The following is a 22,706-nucleotide window of genomic DNA, read 5'->3' on the forward strand; positions in this document are numbered from 1 at the left end:
TCACAAATTTAACATTTCGTATAGGGTAACTTGCACCACTGACCACGTGGTTTATATGGCGTGGTGTCCATGTGGACTACATTACATAGGAAAAGCTGCAACCACCTACCGTGAAAGAATGAACAATCATAGAAGTGCGATCAGATTGGCCCTAAACTCAGGAAAGGCGGATCAACCGATATCTAAACATTGGCTGCAGTATAAACATACATTACCACAATTCAGACATATGATCATAGACCACGTACCGGTCCCCATAAGGGGTGGGAACAGGGACTTACTATTAGTCCAAAGAGAATCGATGTGGATTTACAAATTAGACACTCTCACTCCCCATGGTCTCAATGAAACCTTACCTATGTCTCCTTTTTATTAACAGCTACTTTCTACCAACAGATCCATACAGACTTGTATGATATGAGAAGTGGGATCATTGTATACTTGGTTGCAGCAACTCAGGATGTTATGGGACTGTACAATCATAATTAAATAGCAGTAACTATGTATATTTCCTTAGGAGTCTCATTTCAGTGGCGAATAAGAGACACTGTTTCTTTCAGAATGGACACATAGAAGATGGATTGATACTGTTGCTATTTAGCCAATAAGCGTTTAAGACTGACATACTAATGTCGATTGATGTTATATTTATTTGATGGAATGTATCTTTTGGTGATTGATTAACTAGGATACTGTTTTTCAGGTGCCTTGCTCTCTATACCCCCCTATGGAATACGAAGGGTGGCGATTGAAGGTCGGCCGTGAGTAGTGACACATGCCTCTGCGCATAAGTAAGTAAACCCTGACTGCCCTACCCGCTAGTAGCACGAGCACAATGATGCAAGACTGTGGAATGCTCACAACCGATGGACGTCCGATCGCTCATACACGACTCAAAGACGATGTTCGATCATGATCTGATGTGTTGACAGGGCTCCCCTCTGACTGATGGATTGGCGTGAGCACGGTGGTCCTTTGGACAACCTGTGCTACACGCTGCTCTTGTTGGTCGGATCAAAGGGGGCCCTTGATGAGGACGAAGTCGTACGCCTGAGCGTTGTGCTGATAGATGGCAACATGGAAACGTATGGACACCCTAAACCGTACGCGGATTGGTGGTATTGGTAGTGGCCGGCGCTGCTTCTCGCCAAATAAAGATGAAGACCAGACGAGCTGCGGGTAAAGGAGTTCTACCGCGAGTCCGCCGCATACCTATAAGATACACTGATGGGCGTGAACACCGGCTCCTATTGGCAGCCGGTGACACACGCTGATCGGTGCTATGATGAGAGGCCGGTACTCCATACGGACGCAGGGGGACGAATACACTGCGAGCCACAGGGTGATTGATGGATGAACATACTCCAATCAGACACTTGGATGCTCAGGGGTCGTGAAGGGCTCGCTTAGGCCACGGACCGCTGTTGGATTTGGCTTTATGATGCGGGCATAAGGGGCTTACTATTGCATGGATCGGAGGCATGTGTCCTACAGAGGCGGCGATAAGGTAAAACATATGCGCTGTTGATTTATTCCTGGGGGCATGAGATTAATAGCGCACCTTGTGTGCGCTATTTAGAAGAAATGTTTTTAAATTCACTCAGCAACACCGGATAGCAGCACGTTAATATAAGTGTCACTGTTTATAGATTTAAATATATGGTTTTTTAATAAGTCCTGAATTGGACTTAATGATAGACACTAGAACATTATTTGCTAGACCCCACCCACTAGGGGGCTACACACGTTATGTTCACGATCACCAATGAAAACACAGTGGTGTGATGACGTCATCACCTCATGGTTGGCGCCATTTTAGCATTTAAATATGTGTGTTGTGTGTGCAGTTTTCACCTCCTGAAGACGGCTTAAGTTAGGAGCCGAAACGTCGAAAATAAAGTAAATTTTTGTTTTTTCAACACTTATGAAAGTCCTGGTTGTGCGGTTTTTTTGATCATTTTGCTATATATATATATATATATATATATATATATATATATATATATATATATATATATATATATATATATATATATATATATCTCTGTATGGTTATACATATTCATATATTACCTGGATTGTCATACATTTTGTAATTTTGAGAGACAGATTCCAGAAAGCCAGCTCTTATAGTTTCGAAAGTGCAATTGTGCTCTCTGCACTAACAATGCACCCCCCCTGGATCCACTCCAGTGATGTTAAGGAAAGTATGGGGGAGAGGTGGGGCATCGCAAAAGCCGTGTCAGGTAGCTTTGGGATTAAAATCTCCCTCTGACCTTAGCCAAATGCACAGTGCCACAAAATAAGCTCCTGTCCTTGTAATATGATATTTGATATTATTGATTACTCTGTTATTGTTGTTTCAAAAGTAAGAAATGCATATGTAAAAGAATTCTATAGGGCTTGGCTAAAATCTTATTTATACTTGTTTTTTCATACAGCAACTGCTGTGTCTACTGAACAAAATCCTGTGATCATCATAGCTGTGGTTGCAGTAGCAGGAACGATCATTTTAGTCTTTATGGTATTTGGCTTTATCATTGGAAGAAGGTAATTATTTTTGTTGAATCCATCAATTATGAAATGCATATAAGATTACATTCATTAAATAGTCAGCTTTATCCATTTAGCATTACAGGCAAATTCTTCAGAATTATGTAGACACTGGTATAAGAATTTCCTATGTAATGTTTTAACTGTTTGTTCTGCAGCTCTCTAGTACAGGGCTGTCTTGAGTCAACAGTATATGACCCTGCACCTTTTCACAAGGTGCCAAGTGCAGCCTGCAATGTTTTTGGCAAGTGGATGGGTCCTCAACATATACAATGTATTTTCATTGGCCAGCCTAAACAATATCAAATAATATCAAAAAAGCATAGACTTTTGAGCTGCCTAAGTTTTTTTCATGACTTGATCCAATTTTAGTTGGTCATAAGGAGACTAAACCATCGCTTCTATAAACAAGGCAATTGCTTTTAACAAATGAGAGCAATTAAAAAAGTAGAAACCTGCTAAATAATTTCTCTATACATTCTCTTATTACATAAATACAAAAGAACAATTATACTTATACTCATACTAGGAAATATGTAATTGCTCTTTAATTACAATATATTGACTAATAATTTTGTTAAAATAGTGAGGAGTCTTTCTTTAGGTCAGGCATGTCCAAGGTCAGGCCCAGGGGCCAAATGCGGCCCATTTTGAAATTTACACCGGCCCTCAGCCTCCATCATGAAATTAATAATAATGTGGCCCCCCAGCACAGTGCAATCAGGAATCACGTATCCGTAGCAGTAATATTTGGGCATAGTGAAAATGAAATAAACGTCTATACTGCTGCCTCGGTGCTGAAGGTGTTAGCAATAGACACGTACTGACACATAGTGACGCGCCGCTCTCGCATTCTTCTTTAGGGCTGAAGGTGCAATAGACGTACTGACTTGCCAGTACAGTAAATGAAAGACTATGCAAGAGCGGTGCATCACTACGTGCCAGTACGTGTCTATTGCTAACACCTTCAGCACACAAGCAGCAGTATAAATGATCCTTTCACTAATCATGTGCCCAAATATTACTGCTGCGGCTACATGATTCCTTGTCTAAATGAGGCGCGGAGAATAAGTCCAAACTGACTCAACTTCTTCACATCCTAAACGCAGTGTACGCGTCCATCTCCAGGAGTGAATGATCCTGATCACAAGCTAGCTACCTCGGAATAGATGTCAGGCTGAATGGTCGGCCCTCACACATTTTCACCTCACTAATTCTGGCCCTCGTTGCAAAAAGTTTGGACACCCCTGTTTTAGTTAATATAATAGCTTTGGGGTTTTGTATTTATACATGTGAGTTTGGTTTTACGAGAATGCTTAAAGAAAGATTATTATTTTAAATGGGGACTGTGTTCCTTTTGGCACACAGGTTGGCAGACATCTGATCTTCATTTTTCAGGGTCAAAGTGCCTGAAATTCACTTTAGAGTTAAGTTTACAAGACCTATTGGGCACTATTGCTTGTAAGGCGATAAATACTAGAAAAGTGCTTTAGCATCATGTAGGAAAACATTGCAGACCAAATGCTAACATCTACACTAAATCCAGTTTAAAATGAGGGGGTATCGCAGTTTTGTGCAAAATACATTACTTTTGCTTTAAAAAATGTATATACCGTACAGTATATCAAAGAAGACATGTCCACGCTCATCTCCAAACAATCTGGAGAACAATCAGTTAAAAATGACTATGTTTGGTGAGGACAGGGCTCCCTTGTTGCAGATGTTGCAGATAAAAAATCTGTGTTTGGCAGAATTTCATTTCTAATTCCATGCTGAGCCTTTGTCTAATCAGGCAAAATGTCTGTAAAATATGTTATAAAGAAACCTTCCTTAACATACCAGTTTTCAAACATTGTACAGTATTACTGTTTAATTGTATTATTGTGTATTACTTGAGATGAAAAAGAGGCAGGTGGGCAGTGCAATAAACAATTCCTTCTTTTGAAATCCTAGGCACTGTGGCTACAGCAAAGCTGACCAAGAAGGGGATGAAGAACTTTACTTTCATTGTAAGTGTTTGCTTTCTATGTCGCAAAGAAATTTGCTTTGTTAATATTTTCATTGTATATTTCTCTCACAGGGAGCTCTGCAATGCATTGTAAGAACACAGATGAACCTGATTACACTTATGACATTTATGTGTTCCTTCACAAACAGTAATGGCAGTGACTGCTACTTTATATTAGAATTTCTTTTCACAGCTTCCTAAGGACCTCCCAGGAGATTCTGTAATTTATAGTTCAGTGGTCAGGTATCTGTGATCTTTGCCTCTGGGTTTCTCTTTCAGAATTGCTTGTCAATCATTATAATGACAACACTGTTGCCTGGTCAGAAACTGGAGCTATTCCACCTAGTATTAAATGTAATTATAAGAAAAAAAAACAACATTTCTGCAAATTAAGTCTAAGGAAACCTTTATATGAATGCAAAACATTTTTTTTAAATATAGAAAAACAACATTTTTTTTGCACTTTGCAAGAATGACTGCTAGTCTTTGTGTTCATTTGTTTAGGCTTCACTCTGTCCAAGAGGAGCAGGTGGTGGGAGGCACATAGGTATCACCACCCCCCCCCCATCCCCTAACTTGCATGTTATTCTGATGTGCAAATTATGGAGTGTCATGGTTTGCAGCCCACAAGAGGGTTCTGTCTTTACTGTCTTCCTTAAAGGGATACTGTCATGGGAAAAAAATATTTTTTCAAAATTAATCTGTTAATAGTGCTGCTCCAGCAGAATTATGCACTGAAATCCATTTCTCAAAAGAGCAAACAGATTTTTTTATATTCAATTTTGAAATCTGACATGGGGCTAGACATATTGTCAATTTCCCAGCTGCCCCAAGTCATGTGACTTGTGCTCTGATAAAATTCAATCACTCTTTACTGCTGTACTGCAAGTTGGAGTGATATCACCCCCTCCCTTCCCCACCCCCCAGCAGCCAAACAAAAGAACAATGGGAAGGTAACCAGATAGCAGCTCCCTAACACAAGATAACAGCTGCCTGGTAGATCTAAGAACAGCACTTAATAGTAAAAACCCATGTCCCACAGAGACACATTCAGTTACATTGAGAAAGAAAAACAGCAGCCAGCCAGAAAGCATTTCTCTCCTAAAGTGCAGGCACAAGTCACATGACCAGGGGCAGCTGGGAAATTGACAAAATGTCTAGCCCCATGTCAGATTTCAAAATTGAATATAAAAAAAATCTGTTTGCTCTTTTGAGAAATGGATTTCAGTGCAGAATTCTGCTGGAGCAGCACTATTAATTGATGTGTTTTGAAAAAAAAATTGTTCCCATGACAGTATCCCTTTAAATCAAGTGTTGAGGCCAGGGTTCAGATGTGAGCATTATAGGAACAGTAGTGTGAAAATAGAAACTGTGTAAATAGACTGTGCAAAATAAAAAAATGTTTCTAATATAGTAAGTTAGCCAAAAATGTATTGTATAAAGGATGGAGTGACTGGATGTCTAACGTAATAGCCAGAACACTACTTCCTGCTTTTCAGCTCTCTAACTCTGAGCTAGTCAGCGAGTTGAAGGGGGGGCCACATGGTATATATCTGTTCAGTGAGTTTGCAATTGATCCTCAGCATTCAGCTCAGATTCAAAAGCAACAGATTTGACCCATGTGGCCCCCTCAAGTTTCTGATTGGTTACTGCCTGGTAAACAGGGCAACCAGTTAGTGTAAACCAAGAGAGCTGAAAAGCAGGAAGTAGTGTTCTGGCTATTATGTTAGAAATCCAGTTACTCCAGCCTTTATACATTAAAACATTTTTTTTACAAGTTTTATTTATGCTTTTTAACCATACAACAGGTGATAGAGACAACAAAGGAGAACCACCATGCTGTGCATTAAACAATTATACAAGTGTACACATGTTAAGCATTCCTTACTGACAATTAATGAGAGTAGCTCAGTGGGTGGGGCTGTCATGACCATTGGAACTGGGGACCCATTGGGATCGCTACTAAGGAAGGTACTGTCTAGTTCAGTGATCCCCAACCAGTAGCTCGCGAGCAACATGTTGCTCCCCAACCCCTTGGATGTTGCTCCCAGTGGCCTCATAGCAGGTGATTATTCTTGAATTCCAGGCTTCCAGGCAAGTTTTGGTGCATAAAAAACAAGTGTACTGCCAAACAACCTCCTATGGGTTTGCAGTCCATATAGGAGGTACCAAACAGCCAATCACAGCCCTTATTTGACATCCTCATAGACTTTTTAATGCTTGTGTTGCTCCCCAACTCTTTTTACATTTAAATGTGAGTCACAGGTAAAAAAGGTTGGGGACCCATGGTCTAGTTAATCAGGATACACTTCAGGATTTACATCGAGCCAGGGCGTCCAAATCTGTTCAAACTTTTCCGGACAACCTCGGCCCTCATAGGTAAGTTTGATCAATGGGAGCTTTTGTTGATTAATTGAATTCATGCCTGCATCGTGGGGGGCCATCCATTTGATCATCAGAACTTTCTTTGCATAGAAAAGGAGGTCTCGGAACAGTAACCTGGTCTTATTCAGAGGTAATATTTTGTCCACCAGCCCCAGCAGGCAGACTTCTGGAGTGCAGAGGCCCGGGAAGGCCAGTTCATCTTACATGTATCTCACAATGGAGGCCCAGAATGGACGTATATGTGGACACGTCCATGTCATATGGAGGAATCCCGCCTCTCCCTCCTGACACTTGGGGCATATGGCCCCTGGGTTTCTACCCATTTTCTCCAGTTTGCTAGGTGTGATGTAAATTTGATGCAGAAATTTAAGCTGAATAAGTTTGTCCTTCAGGGCAATCAGGCCAGAGTAGACCGAATCTTTAGCTCATCTGTTATTGTAGGTAGAATAGATTGCCACTTAGGCAAGGCCTTGTCAAAGGGTGTAGTGCCTGTTTTGAGCAGCCTGGAGGACAATTTTGTGCGCCTCGGATTTCTAAGGACCAATTCAAAAGGGGGTGTGACATATTGCAGCATTAAATCTGAGAATTGAGCGCGGAATGCATGTCGGAGCTGCATGTACCTATAGCTGTATATCCCAGATCTATCTTTAAGTTGGGTGAGAGTAGGAAACTGCATGTCCACTAAGAGCTCCCCCAGTGTCCTATTGCCAGATGAGTCCAGTAGCTGAAATCTTGCAAGTCTCTGAGGTGAGTAAGGTTGTTTATACATTACATTTTTGCCTAACTAACTATATTAGAAACATTTATTATTTTGCACAGCCTATCTATTTACCCAGTTTTTATTTTTACACTGAACAATTCCTTTAAGGGGCATCCTTTCATACCCCTTAGTGGTCTATCCCTTGCTCTCCGGGAACTAAAAAAAACACTAATATCTGAGAATATCAGTCTGCTAAGACAAAATAAGAATTAGAAATTACACATTGAATTTATATTTAAAGCAAAAGTTATAAGGCACCTCTATTAAGCAAGTGTTTTAATCATATTGCTGATCATTGGTCAGATCAGTCAATCATTAATGGTCTGGCATTTATTTATTTGAACACATGATCTTTTTTTGTCTATGCAAATGACTTACCATAGTAGATGTGTTTAACCAGTTCACTGGATTTACATTTTTCAAATATTCTTCTCTACAGAGATTAATATTAAGAGCATATGCAGTGATTTAATATTCATGGATCATATTCAGCCAGGGCAAGATTTACTTTTGACATTCACAAAGGCACAACACTGTGACTATTTGATTATGTGTGGTTGAATTATCACTTTTTGGGCATAGTAGTGCAATTCAAATTTATAAACAAAAACATTGTTTAATTACAATGTTCCTGTTAAGTAACTTGGCATGGGGCTTTAAAAATGATAACACTAATAATTTACAGTGTTATTGTTAAAGCGAGGTTATGGATTATTGTTAAAGCATTGGTAATGAATACTGCCACTATCAATTTCTGCTCATATTTGTATAGCTATTTGTATATGTATAAAGAAAAATATTTTCCTGTGCCAGCTATGCTTAGAAAAAGAGTTACATTTCATTTGGGCTGAACTACTGTAGTTTGTCAGCCTTCATTGAAATGGAGGTTTGTGATTAATTTAACCCTTTAAGTGCCACAGAACGTAGAATCTACGTTCTGTGGAAAAGTAAATTGAAATGCCACAGAACGTAGATTATACGTTCTGCAGCACTTCCGGGTTCTGGAGCGGAGGAGCGGCTGTTAGAGCCGCTCGCTCCGTTCTGCTTCGATCCCCTGCCCCTAGGCAACGAGCAGAGCAGGGGATCGAGTGGCCCCTGGGGCGCGATCGCCCAGGGGCCCAAAAACAGCAGCAGGCACGTGTTACTTACGTGTCCTGCTGCTGCAGCCTGCACTGCGTCGTCGATCTCCGCCCCCACAGCACAGAGACAGGAACCACGACGCAGATGTCTTCCAGGGGCTCTTCCTGATCGCCTGCAACAGTCTCCAGCGATTTTTTCAGGTTAGTGCAACAATAACACACACAAACACACCAACACACACTTATTACAGTAATACACACTTAGATTCACACTTACACACACTTACACATACATTTTTGGGGATTGGGGGGGTCACTTACACTCACTGCACTTACACACACGTGCACACGCACACACGCGCACATAACATGTAATTTACCATTTGTACACACACACACGCACATACATGGCATTGTGGCTTTTTTTTTTTTTTCTTATCGCATTGTCTCTTTTTTTGGCTGAAAAAAATGTTTTATTGCCATTACGCATAGCGTATTCGCTAACCGTACTGTGCAATACCTTTTGTATGTTATTTCGGTGATTATATTGCAATTTTGGGTATTTTGGTGCATTTTTAGCCATTTTATTGAATTTTTAGCCATTTTATTGCATTTTCAGCTCTGCATATGTTGTGTTCACTTGTTTCTAGCCGTATAACCTGTTTGGCCCAGCTAAATATTCAAACTGTGATTCTGACGGCCGATAACAATAGTCTGGAAAAAAAACATTGATTTTTGTGGTTTTATTGGATTTTTTTGCATTTCACTCTTTACTGCCTTATTTTGTTTTGCCTTGTAAATTTTATATACTATATATCCATTTGGGGGTCTCTGTGCGCCACATAGTTTGGTATATCTATGCATATTGGGCATCAAAGTGTTCAGTAGACACCTGGTGTTCATATTTAGGATGTTTTATGCTGATACGTTACGAAATGTGGGGCATATAATGGGGTAAAATTCAAGCTTTCTGACAATTTTCAGAAATTTGATAAAAACCGTTATGTTCAGCATTGCTTTGTAGTTTGGCAGTTTGCAGTAGAAACACTTATTTACCCATATTGGATTCGTCAGAATGTGTACTTTCTGAAAATATATGGTTTTCTGGGGTCTCTGTACTGTTAGGGGGGTCTAATGTCGCATAATACACACACCAGGTGCTTATATTGCAGCAGCCAGCGCGTCAGCTGTGAAAATGTATATACACTATTGTCATTTGGTGTTCTCTGTGCGCCACATAGTTTGGTATATCTATGCATATTGGGCATCAAAGTGTTCAGTAGACCCTTGGCGTTCATATTTAGGATGTTTTATGCTGATACGTTACGAAATGTGGGGCATATAATGGGGTAAAATTCAATCTTTCTGACGATTTTCAGAAATTTGATAAAAACCGTTATGTTCAGCATTGCTTTGCAGTTTGGCAGTTTGCAGTAGAAACACATATTTACCCATATTGGATTCGTCAGAATGTGTACTTTCTGAAAATATATGGTTTTCTGGAGTCTCTGTACTGTTAGGGGGGTCTAATGTCGCATAATACACACACCAGGTGCTTATATTGCAGCAGCCAGCGCGTCAGCCGTGAAAATGTATATACACTATTTTCATTTGGGGATCTCTGTGCGCCACATAGTTTGGTATATCTATGCATATTGGGCATCAAAGTGTTCAGTAGACCCCTGGCGTTCATATTTAGGATGTTTTATGCTGATAAGTTACGAAATGTGGGGCATATAATGGGGTAAAATTCAAGCTTTGTGACGATTTTCAGAAATTTGATAAAAACCGTTACGTTCAGCATTGATTTGCAGTTTGGCAGTTTGCAGTATAAACACTTATTTACCCATATTGGATTCATCAGAATGTGTACTTTCTGAAAATATATGGTTTTCTGGGGTCTCTGTACTGTTAGGGGGGTCTAATGTTGCATAATACACACACCAGGTGCTTATATTGCAGCAGCGAGCGCGTCAGCCGTGAAAATGTATATACGCTATTGTCATTTGGGGGTCTCTGTGCGCCACATAGTTTGGTATATCTATGCATACTGGGCATCAAAGTGTTCAGTAGACCCCTGGCATTCATATTTAGTATGTTTTATGCTGATAAGTTACGAAATGTGGGGTAAAATTCAAGCTTTGTGACGATTTTCAGAAATTTGATAAAAACCGTTACGTTCAGCATTGCTTTGCAGTTTGGCAGTTTGCAGTAGGAACACATATTTACCCATATTGGATTCGTCAGCATGTGTACTTTCTGAAAATATATGGTTTTCTGGGGTCTCTGTACTGTTAGGGGGGTCTAATGTCGCATATTACACACACCAGGTGCTTATATTGCAGCAGCCAGCGCGCGTCAGCCGTGAAAATGTATATACACTATTGTCATTTGGGGATCTCTGTGCGCCACATAGTTTGGTATATCTATGCATATTGGGCATCAAAGTGTTCAGTAGACCCCTGGCGTTCATATTTAGGATGTTTTATGCTGATAAGTTACGAAATGTGGGGCATATAATGGGGTAAAATTCAAGCTTTGTGACGATTTTCAGAAATTTGATAAAAACCGTTACGTTCAGCATTGATTGGCAGTTTGCAGTAGAAACACTTATTAACCCATATTGGATTCGTCAGCATGTGTACTTTCTGAAAATATATGGTTTTCTGGGGTCTCTGTACTGTTAGGGGGGTCTAATGTCGCATAATACACACACCAGATGCTTATATTGCAGCAGCCAGCGCGTCAGCCATGAAAATGTATATACACTATTGTCATTTGGGGGTCTCTGTGCGCCACATAGTTTGGTATATCTATGCATATTGGGCATCAAAGTGTTCAGTAGACCCCTGGCGTTCATATTTAGGATGTTTTATGCTGATAAGTTACGAAATGTGGGGCATATAATGGGGTAAAATTCAAGCTTTGTGACGATTTTCAGAAATTTTATAAAAACCGTTATGTTCAGCATTGCTGTGCAGTTTGGCAGTTTGCAGTATAAACACTTATTTACCCATATTGGATTCATCAGAATGTGTACTTTCTGAAAATATATGGTTTTCTGGGGTCTCTGTACTGTTAGGGGGGTCTAATGTTGCATAATACACACACCAGGTGCTTATATTGCAGCAGCCAGCGCGTCAGCCGTGAAAATGTATATACGCTATTGTCATTTGGGGGTCTCTGTGCGCCACATAGTTTGGTATATCTATGCATACTGGGCATCAAAGTGTTCAGTAGACCCCTGGCATTCATATTTAGGATGTTTTATGCTGATAAGTTACGAAATGTGTGGTAAAATTCAAGCTTTGTGACGATTTTCAGAAATTTGATAAAAACCGTTACGTTCAGCATTGCTTTGCAGTTTGGCAGTTTGCAGTAGGAACACATATTTACCCATATTGGATTCGTCAGCATGTGTACTTTCTGAAAATATATGGTTTTCTGGGGTCTCTGTACTGTTAGGGGGGTCTAATGTCGCATATTACACACACCAGGTGCTTATATTGCAGCAGCCAGCGCGCGTCAGCCGTGAAAATGTATATACACTATTGTCATTTGGGGGTCTCTGTGCGCCACATAGTTTGGTATATCTATGCATATTGGGCATCAAAGTGTTCAGTAGACCCCTGGCGTTCATATTTAGGATGTTTTATTCTGATAAGTTACGAAATGTGGGGCATATAATGGGGTAAAATTCAAGGTTTGTGACAATTTTCAGAAATTTGATAAAAAACTTTATGTTCAGCATTGCTTTGCAGTTTGGCAGTTTGCAGTAGAAACACTTATTTAACCATATTGGATTCGTCAGAATGTGTACTTTCTGAAAATATATGGTTTTCTGGGGTCTCTGTACTGTTAGGTGGTCTAATGTCGCAATAATACACACACCGGGTGGTTATATTGCAGCAGCCAGCGCGTCAGCGGTGAAAATGTCTATACATATTGTCATTTGGGGGTCTCTGTGCACCACATAGTTTGGTATATCTATGCACATTGGGCATCAAACTGTTTAGTAGACCCCTATGTTTATTTTTAGGATGCTTTATGCTGGTAATGATACATGGACAATACGATGCTGGAAAGTTGAAGCTTTGAGGCAATTTCCAGATATTTCACCCAAACCGCCAAATTTGGCAAAGCCTTGCGACTCAGTAGTTTGGAGCAGAAAGGCATGGGTACCCATTTTAGATTCTGTAGAATGTGTACTTTCCAAAATATATGGGGTTGGGGGTAAACATATATTTCTGTGTTTTTACCCCACAAAATGCAGTCAATGTGTTGATTTTTCATTAGCTGAAGTTACCCACAGGACAATTTGTATGTGCTAACTTCATTTTGGGGCCTCTAAATGCCATATACTTTGGTAAACCTATGAACAATGGCCACCAAACTGTTCGGAGGAACCCTGGCAATCATATTTAGGGTGCTTTTTCTTTGGTGCATAACGATACATGGGTGATATGGTGCTGAGAAGTTGAAGCTTTGAGGCAATTTTCAGATATTTCACCAAAACCGACAATTGTGGGAAAGCCTTGCGACTTAGTAGTTTGGAGCAGAAAGGCATGGGTACCCATTTTAGATTCTGTAGAATGTGTACTTTCCAAAAATATAAAGGTTTTGGGGGGTAAACATATATTTCTGTGTTTTTACCCCACAAAAATGAAGTCAATGTGTTGATTTTTCATTAGCTGAAGTTACCCACGGACTGTTTGTATGCGCTAACTTCATTTTGGGGCCTCTAAATGCCAGATACTTTGGTAAACTTATGAACAATGGCCACCAAAATGTTCAGAGGAACCCTGGCAATCATATTTAGGGTGCTTTTTCTTAGTACGTAATGACACATGGGTGATATGGTGCTGGGAAGTTGAAGCTTTGAGGCAATTTTCAGATATTTCACCAAAACCGACAACTTTGGGAAAGCCTTGCGACTCAGTAGTTTGGAGCAGAAAGGCATGGGTACCCATTTTAGATTCAGTAGAATGTGTACTTTCCAAAAATATATGGGTTTGGGGGGTAAACATATATTTCTGTGTTTTTACCCCACAAAAATGCAGTCAATGTGTTGATTTTTCATTAGATGAAGTTACCCACAGGACTATTTGTATGCGCTAACTTCATTTTGGGGCCTCTAAATGCCAGATACTTTGGTAAACCTATGAACAATGGTCACCAAACTGTTTGGAGGAACCCTGGTAATCATATTTAGGGTGCTTTTTCTTAGTACATAATGACACATGGGTGATATGGTGCTGGGAAGTTGAAGCTTTGAGGCAATTTTCAGATATTTCACCAAAACCGACAACTTTGGGAAAGCCTTGCGACTCAGTAGTTTGGAGCAGAAAGGCATGGGTACCCATTTTAGATTCAGTAGAATGTGTACTTTCCAAAAATATATGGGTTTGGGGGGTAAACATATATTTCTGTGTTTTTACCCCACAAAAATGCAGTCAATGTGTTGATTTTTCATTAGATGAAGTTACCCACAGGACTATTTGTATGCGCTAACTTCATTTTGGGGCCTCTAAATGCCAGATACTTTGGTAAACCTATGAACAATGGCCACCAAACTGTTTGGAGGAACCCTGGCAATCATATTTAGGGTGCTTTTTCTTGGTGCGTAACGATACATGGGTGATATGGTGCTGAGAAGTTGAATTTTTGAGGCAATTTTCAGATATTTCACCAAAACCGACAATTGTGGGAAAGCCTTGCGACTCAGTAGTTTGGAGCAGAAAGGCATGGGTACCCATTTTAGATTCGGTAGAATGTGTACTTTCCAAAAATATATGGGTTTTGGGGGTAAACATATATTTCTGTGTTTTTACCCCACAAAAATGCAGTAAATGTGTTGATCTTTCATTTGCTGATATATTATTCAAATTGCAGGTGAGTGATTGCTCACCAAAGTTAATCACATCTCAAAGGAGATGATTAACTGATTAAAATACAACTGTCACTTAAATTAAAGTGCACTTAAATATGGAGTGTGAGAATTGTCTGAACAGAAACCAGGTCTGGGGATACTGAGCAAAGTACCCCATCTATTGCCCACTGGTCAGCAAATTCTTTCAACCGACCAGTAAACACTGCTTGGGTGTACTCTGCTCGGATGCGGGAACGCACCAGCACTCGGAACAAGACCTCTGCTGGCAGAGGATTCCCACCTTCCAAACATTGCTTTCTAGATTTATGGATGACTAATTTAGCTAAAGCCAGGAGCAAGTTGGAGAGAAGGTCTTTCTCTTTATTGTCCCGGGATACTGGGCGTCCAAAAATATAAACATGAGGGGAAAAGTGTAACCAGAACTGCAGGTAAAGCTTCCTCAAAAGAGCCAATAGAGGTTGCAGTCTGGCACACGTAAAATAAGCATGAAACACAGACTCTCCTTTGCCACAGAATGGACAAGCAGCTGGGGAGTCTGTAAAACGAGCTAAATACTCTCCTGTGCTCAATGCACCATGCAGCACTTTCCAACTCAAGTCTCCAGTTGGTCTAGGCACCAAACTGGAATAAAGAGCTTGCCACTGAGGTCTTTCACCCTCATTAAGCACACGTCTCCAGATGGTATCATATCGGGAGATGAGGGCAAGGAAGTGTACAGTGTGAAGCATTAGAGAGTACAACAGCTTTCTTGTTATATCATGAAAGCGTGTCAATGGAAAATTCTCCAACTGGCTCAAGTTGGGGGAAGGAGGTGCTTGGGGGGATTGACGGGTTTTAGGTGCTATTATTATGTCTGGAGGTGAGGAGTTCCAAGGTGGACGTGGCTCTCCAGAATGTAAAACCCCATCAATGAAGGTGTGAGAATCAGGAGAGATTGTGTCCTTGATTTCCTTGAGAAGACGGTGTGGAACCCTAGTGGTGAGGAATCCCATGCGTTGCATAACTGCTTGAGAGTCCACCCAATCTGATTTCTCAAAATCCAGGAGATTTCCAACTCTGGTTAACCGAGCCTGGCAAAGGCGACGTCGGATGCTGATGGATTCTAACATCCTAGTCTTAAAAGATGGATTGTAAAGTAGGGGCTCAATTTAGAATGTCTTCCCCTTCAATGGCTCCTTGCCTTAACACGGATACCATGCTCCAGGTTTTTAGCGTGTCTTGGTAGTAAGCCGGCAGGGTTGAAAGGTTTCTTAGGAAACCCTCAGGTTCAATTATAAACAATTGCCGGTCATATCCCATATTTCGTACCTGGCGATAAAAACTCGATGCTAGAGTACACCACTGTGGAGAAGGATCTGCATACAAGTATCTCTGTATTTGCTGGAGACGGAAGGTGTGCACTTGAGAACGTATACACACGACTCCCTGCCTCCCTCTTTCAACGGGAGGCTTGAGACACCTGCAGAAACCCAATGCTTTCCTATCCAGAGAAAGTCCAGTAACCTTCTCTGGATCTTAGCAATGAATTCTTGGGTTGGGCTAAGACATATCAGCCGGTACCACGATCTGAGAGGCCACCAGCTGATTAATCACCAAAGCTCTCCCCTCATAGAAAGTACTTTAGCAAAACCCTTCCACTTTCCAAGGCGCGTTAGAACACATTCCTCAAGTTCAATGAAATTCTGTGAGACAGGATACTCCTCAGCTGATAGGTAGACGCCTAAATATTTAATGATTTTACTCTCCCACGAGATGTCACGAAAAGCAGGAGGCAGGAAATCCACCTTTAGAGAACCCTCCAGAAGGCCTGAGCTCTTGGACCAGTTGATCCGGGCAGATGAGGCAGCAGCGTAGACTTCTTGACACTCTTGTGCCCGCTCAAGATCATCTAGGTCCTGGGCCACAAGAATTACATCATCAGCGTAGGCTGAGAGAACCACCCTCATGTCAGGTTCTTTGAGCACCAGTCCCGTGAGCCTTTTTCCTTAAGAGACACAGGAAGGGCTCAATGGCCAGCGAGTACAGTTGTCCCGACAAGGGCATCCTTGCCGAACTCCTTGTCCAAAGGCCAGAGGTGCAGTCAGAGACCAGTTGATTTTAACTAAACACTCTGCAGAGGCATACATTGTTTTCAGGTAGCCCACAAACTGTGGGCCAAAGCTATAGGCTTGCAGAGTGCCTATAAGATATTGGTGATCCACCCTGTCAAATGCCTTCTCTTGATCCAGAGAGAGAAAAGCAAGAGATAGACCAGTCCTTCTCGCAAAATGTAGTAAGTCTCGGATTAAAAAGACATTATCAAAAATTGTCCGACCGGGGACTGTATAGGACTGGTCAGGATGAATCACCTCTGCCAGCACAGATTTGAGCCTAAGTGAGATAGCTTTGGCCACGATCTTATAGTCTGTGCTAAGCAGTGAGACTGGTCTCCAGTTCTTAATAAGACGGAGATCCCCCTTCTTAGGAAGTAGTGATAACACTGCTCGACGACACGAAAGTGGCAACTCACCTTTCTTGAAGGCCTCAGTTAGGACCCTATGGAAATCAGGGCCCAGAGTATCCCAAAAGAACTGGAAGAACTCTATGGTCAGTCCGTCAAGCCCAGGAGATTTATTGTGGGGCATTAAACGGAGTGCTTGAGAGAGTTCCTCTAGAGTGATTGGTGTTTCCAACCTCTCTTTTCTCCTCTCACTGACCACTGGAAGCCCATCCCATAGCTCCTCACAGGCATCTGGAGAGATGGGATCTGGAGAAAAAAGGTTTTGATAGAAGGACCGGGCTCTGTCCCGGATAGCCTCCGGATCCTCAAGGGGGGTTCCATCCTCCGCAAAAAGGCATGTGATTTGTTTTCGGTTCCCCTTCTTCTTCTCCAGAGCATAGAAGAATCGGGAACCACGATCCATATCACAAAGTAACTGCATCCGGCTTCGCACAAAGGCACCACGAGCCTGTCGTTGTTCCATGTTACGCAGCGCTTCTTTCCTTTCTAGATATTCACACTGAAGGGCTTGGTCTTCAGAGCCTGATAGCCTTTGCTCAAGATCAAGCACCTCCCCATTCAGTGCCTCAATCTCTGCATTGCGCTGCCCGCTCACACTTTTGGTATACTCTTGACACAAGAGCTTTAGGTGAACCTTGCCTACATCCCACCACTGGTTCAATGTGGCAAATTCATCCTGAAAGGCCCTCCAGCCTCTCCATGTATCCCGGACTGACTTTGCAAAACCCTCATCTTCTAATAAACTGTTGTTAAAGTGCCAGTAAGCAGCTTTTGGCAGAGATGGTGCGATTGACATTCTCAGGGATACACAATTGTGGTCTGAGAATGGTGCCAATCTAATGGTGCTCGACTGGGCTCGTGACATGAGATGGCTCGATATATATATCCTATCAATCCGGGATTGAGAAACATGACCATCTCTCACCCTGACATAGGTAAAAGCAACCGTCTCTGGGTTCTGCTCTCTCCAGACATCAACCAAGGAGAAATGAGCAATTAGTTCTCGCAAAATGGACTCAGACGAGTCTCTTTTCTTGGGTACATTGCGATCTCGAGCATCAAGGGTGTAATTAAAATCACCCCCCTATAATCAAGGCTTCATCAGAGTCAATTGTCTCCATGTAGGCTGACAAACTTTCAAAGAACCGTGCCCTCTCTGGTCCGGTAGTAGGAGCATACACATTCATTAGATTATATGTTCTACCTGACTCCCGGACCCGAAGATGCAATAGACGGCCAGGGATGACAGAGGTAGCATTCAGGACCTCTGGCTGGAAGGAATCTGAGAAAGGGTCACCACCCCGCATGATGTCCAAGTGAGGTGATTAAAAAAGACCCTTCCCTTCCACTCCAGATTCCAGCTTGCTTCAAGCTCTGGAGTGGTGTGGGTCTCTTGGAGGAAACTCACAGAGTACCCTCCTTGACGAAGAAAGGAGAGTACCTGAAACATTCGGAAAGGATTCCGACAGCCATTAGTATTAAGTGTGCTTATACTCAAGGCCATTACTGAGTCTTAGGAAGTGCTTTAACCTTCATCAAGGTCTGATGAGACAAACATTTTTTGTGAAACTTCATTATACGGAGATATTCCGCTGTTCCATAGTTCTTGGCCTCTTTTATGACCTTAATGTATTGTCTCACAGAATTGATAACTAAAGGCAAATCATGCCACTTCTCCAGAGCCATGTGCATCTTCTTCTCTAATTTAACACCAAGGGTGCTCTCAAGAAACATTTTGAGTTCCTCAGCAGGGATGATTGGGGTAGAAGGATTTGCCACTCCTATGTCAACCTCCTCTTCGATGTTCCCCTCATCCATGAGCTCTTCCTGGCTAAGGGATTGATAATCTCCCCTCTCCACTAGAGCTTTGAGAATCTCTCCACAAGTTGTTACAGGAAAAGTATCAGAATCACTTTTCTGGAGACCCTGCAATGGCTCAGGTGTTCCCTCAACTTCACTTGAAACACATTTGGAAGTGTTTGACACAGGAGCAACAGAACTAATTAGCTCCCCAGCAACCGGTAGAGCTTTGGAGGCTCGATGGTTAGCCTCTGCCCTCTCTACTACCTCCTGTGCTTTCTGGATGGCAATAACATTTGGGTCAGTTGAAGACAAGGGAGGAGAGATTTTAGCATGAACAGTAGAGGTTGTCTGGCTACCCTCCACCGTATTTACAACTCCACCCTCACCATCCTTCCCAGCAGTTTTATCTGCAGGGTCCTGTATGGGGGTTAGCCCAATATTCTCCCCTCCTGGAGTGAAATACCCTGAGGCACTAAAAACTGAGGCTGGTTGCATTTGCCAAATATCAGCACCTCAGGAACACTGACTGCCCACTCTGCAGGAGTCTCATTAGGTATCTCTTTACACTCCAAGGGAAGATCTTCCAAATGATTTTGAGGCAGATACTGCACCCCTGACTCTGTGGGGAAACCAACACTGCCATGTTCAAGGCCATGCAGACCATTAACCTCATTATTCCCCACCTGGTCTGGAGGCAAGAGTGCATGGTCTGACACAGGTTGATCGTGACCAACAGTTGGGCCAGACAATGTCACCACATGAGGAGCAGAAGTTTTGCTGCCCTTTTTACCCTTGGATGGGGGTGCTCCATCATTAACCACTGATGCCCATTCCTCAGGTACCAGCCAGTTTGATTTAAATTTCCTCTTTTTCTTGGCATCTGAAGAGGAAAGGCCACTATCTGCCCCAACCCCACCAGGTGTTGCAATCATGGGTACCCCACACCTTCAGGGGTGCCCATAACAGGGGTACACTTTTTTGTGGTAGGAACAACTGTGACCCTGGGGGAAGCTTTGACATGTTTTCCCCCTTCTCTTTTGCCGCAATTGTAAGACATGCTGCAGCCTTAGATGTCTTCAGTGAAGAAGGAGGAGGTTTGGATGTTGTAGAGGTGGGTTGTGTAACAGCCACCTCCTTTAGTGAAGGAGATATCCCCTTTGAGGACCCTGCTGAAATAGTCCCAGCAGGATAAGATGTTTTATTTGAGGCACTGGGAGCAGGAACAGGGGCTGTGGTCTTAATTTGCCCTTTGGGGCAACTCTGGCGAGTGTGCCCCAGGTTCTTGCAAAGGAAGCACCTCACTTCCTCTGTGCTGTAAAAAATTTTATACAGCACCCCTTCAAATGGAACCCCGAAAGACCCCTCAATAGTGTCTTGCCCCCGAGGTAAAAGTAGTTGCACCTGCCTTTTAAAGGAAAGGACGTGCCTCAGTCTGCTCTCCTTACATCCCAGGGGAATTCTAGACATATTTGATTTTAACTCCCCAAGGGCTTGCAGGTGGGGGTACAATAAGTGGTCTTGCATAAAGGGGGGCACATTAGATAAAACCACCCTTGTGCCCAATCCTTCTAGGGGTTCTACAGGGACATAACTCCCTCCCACTGTGATACCCCTCTGTACCAGAGTATGCACTGCAGTTAGAGTACGGGCAAAGATTATGGCTTTCCCATACATTTTACTTGCTGCCACTACTGCAGAGTGGCCCACCACTTCAGCTGCAGCCTTTATATAAGCCTCTATGCCATGAGTGCTTGACATTAGGCATCTGACCCCATGCTTCCTTGTAAGCTTCTCTACCCCAGCAGTGACTTGGCTAGGGTTGCTGCCAGTAGCTACCACGTGTGCAAATGTTTTAGCAGGGGTCACATTGGCAGCAGCAGCAGAAGTAGAGGCAATGGGGCTTTTTGACATGGGCTCTGCCTGGTGTTTCCTTGCAGAGCTACAGCTGGGTTTTTCAGGTCCTTTTGCTTTAGAACCAAGAGATGTTTTTTTATAACTTTCCTTTTTATTCCCTCCCATTATTTTACACAACACCACACAAAAAGAAAGCTTTATACTATTGATTAACAAAAAAGTAAGTTTTAAGTTGAGAAGCTGTGGCAGGGAGAGGGTTAATGTGAGCAGGTGCCTGGGAGCTGCACTGCTGCTGCTGGAAAAGATTTTATATTTATACTTATATTAAATCCTTCTCCCTTTAGCTTTCTCTCCTCACAGAACTGAGTGCAAAATCAAAATATCCACTCAATCTGTACAAAAATTAAACAATTTGTGCTGAAACAAGAGAAAAATGCAAATGAAACTGACACCCAGGTGCGGGGGAGGGGTAGGGGATCTAACAGTGAGTTTGTAGCCCAGAGCAAGTGAAGGGAACTGGGCTAAGAATCACTCACCTTCAGGGTCAAAAGAAAAATCGATTTTTAGTAAAGAAAATCAACTTAAAACTTCCCAAATTTCACCCACCAAGTGGACAACACATTCACACACCAAGTGATAACAAAAAATCCTGTCTCAAACAGGAATTTCAATGCTTAATTCAGCACTAAACAGAGAGCTTTCTCCTGTGTGTTGATCTTTCATTAGCTGAAGTTACCCACGGGACTGTTTGTATGCGCTAACTTCATTTTGGGGCCTCTAAATGCCAGATACTTTGGTAAACTTATGAACAATGACTACCAAAATGTTCAGAGGAACCCTGCCAATCATATTTAGGGTGCTTTTTCTTAGTACGTAATGATACATGGGCGATATGGTGCTGGGAAGTTGAAGGTTTGAGGCAATTTTCAGATATTTCACCAAAACCGACAATTTTGGGAAAGCCTTGCGACTCAGTAGTTTGGAGCAGAAAGGCATGGGTACCCATTTTAGGTTCAGTAGAATGTGTACTTTCCAAAAATATATGGGTTTGGGGGGTAAACATATATTTCTGTGTTTTTACCCCACAAAAATGCAGTCAATGTGTTGATTTTTCATTAGATGAAGTTACCCACAGGACTATTTGTATGCGCTAACTTCATTTTGGGGCCTCTAAATGCCAGATACTTTGGTAAACCTATGAACAATGGCCACCAAACTGTTTGGAGGAACCCTGGCAATCATATTTAGGGTGCTTTTTCTTAGTACATAATGACACATGGGTGATATGGTGCTGGGAAGTTGAAGCTTTGAGGCAATTTTCAGATATTTCACCAAAACCGACAACTTTGGGAAAGCCTTGCGACTCAGTAGTTTGGAGCAGAAAGGCATGGGTACCCATTTTAGATTCAGTAGAATGTGTACTTTCCAAAAATATATGGGTTTGGGGGGTAAACATATATTTCTGTGTTTTTACCCCACAAAAATGCAGTCAATGTGTTGATTTCTCAGTAGCTGAAGTAAAGTCCTGAACAATTTGGATGTGCTAACTTCATATTGGTGTCTCTAAATGCCAAATACTTTGGTAAACCTATGCATAATGGGTATCAAACTGTTCAGTGGAACCCTGGCAATCATATTTCAGGTGCTTTTTCTTGGTACCTAATATAGTTTGGGATATGCGGAGCAGCAAAATAAAACCTTTGAAATGATTTTTCAGAATTTTGAATTTTTTTTGAAAAACCGCTATGTTCAGACAAGATTTTATGTTTGGTGGTTGGGAGTAGAGAGACATAGTTACCCATTTTGTAATCGGCAGAATGTGTACTTTTCAAAAATGTATGGTTTTCTGGGGTAAACCTACGGTTTCAGGATTT

At 41.9% G+C, this 22,706-nt stretch overlaps 1 protein-coding gene across 8 annotated transcripts in view; it reads left to right on the top strand.

The window, feature by feature from the left end:
* Positions 1-22,706, top strand: part of epha7.S (EPH receptor A7 S homeolog) — a 147,357-nt gene that overhangs the window by 97,757 nt on the left and 26,894 nt on the right. For all 8 annotated transcript variants that reach the window (XM_018265430.2, XM_041564642.1, XM_041564641.1 and 5 more), the window contains 2 exons: positions 2,442-2,550; positions 4,507-4,562. In XM_018265430.2, coding sequence (XP_018120919.1) covers positions 2,442-2,550; positions 4,507-4,562 — 165 coding nt within the window. The remainder of the gene's footprint in view (positions 1-2,441; positions 2,551-4,506; positions 4,563-22,706) is intronic.

The sequence above is a fragment of the Xenopus laevis genome, chromosome 5S, assembly GCF_017654675.1.
Source record: "Xenopus laevis strain J_2021 chromosome 5S, Xenopus_laevis_v10.1, whole genome shotgun sequence".
In the NCBI taxonomy this organism is placed as follows: Eukaryota; Metazoa; Chordata; class Amphibia; order Anura; family Pipidae; genus Xenopus; species Xenopus laevis.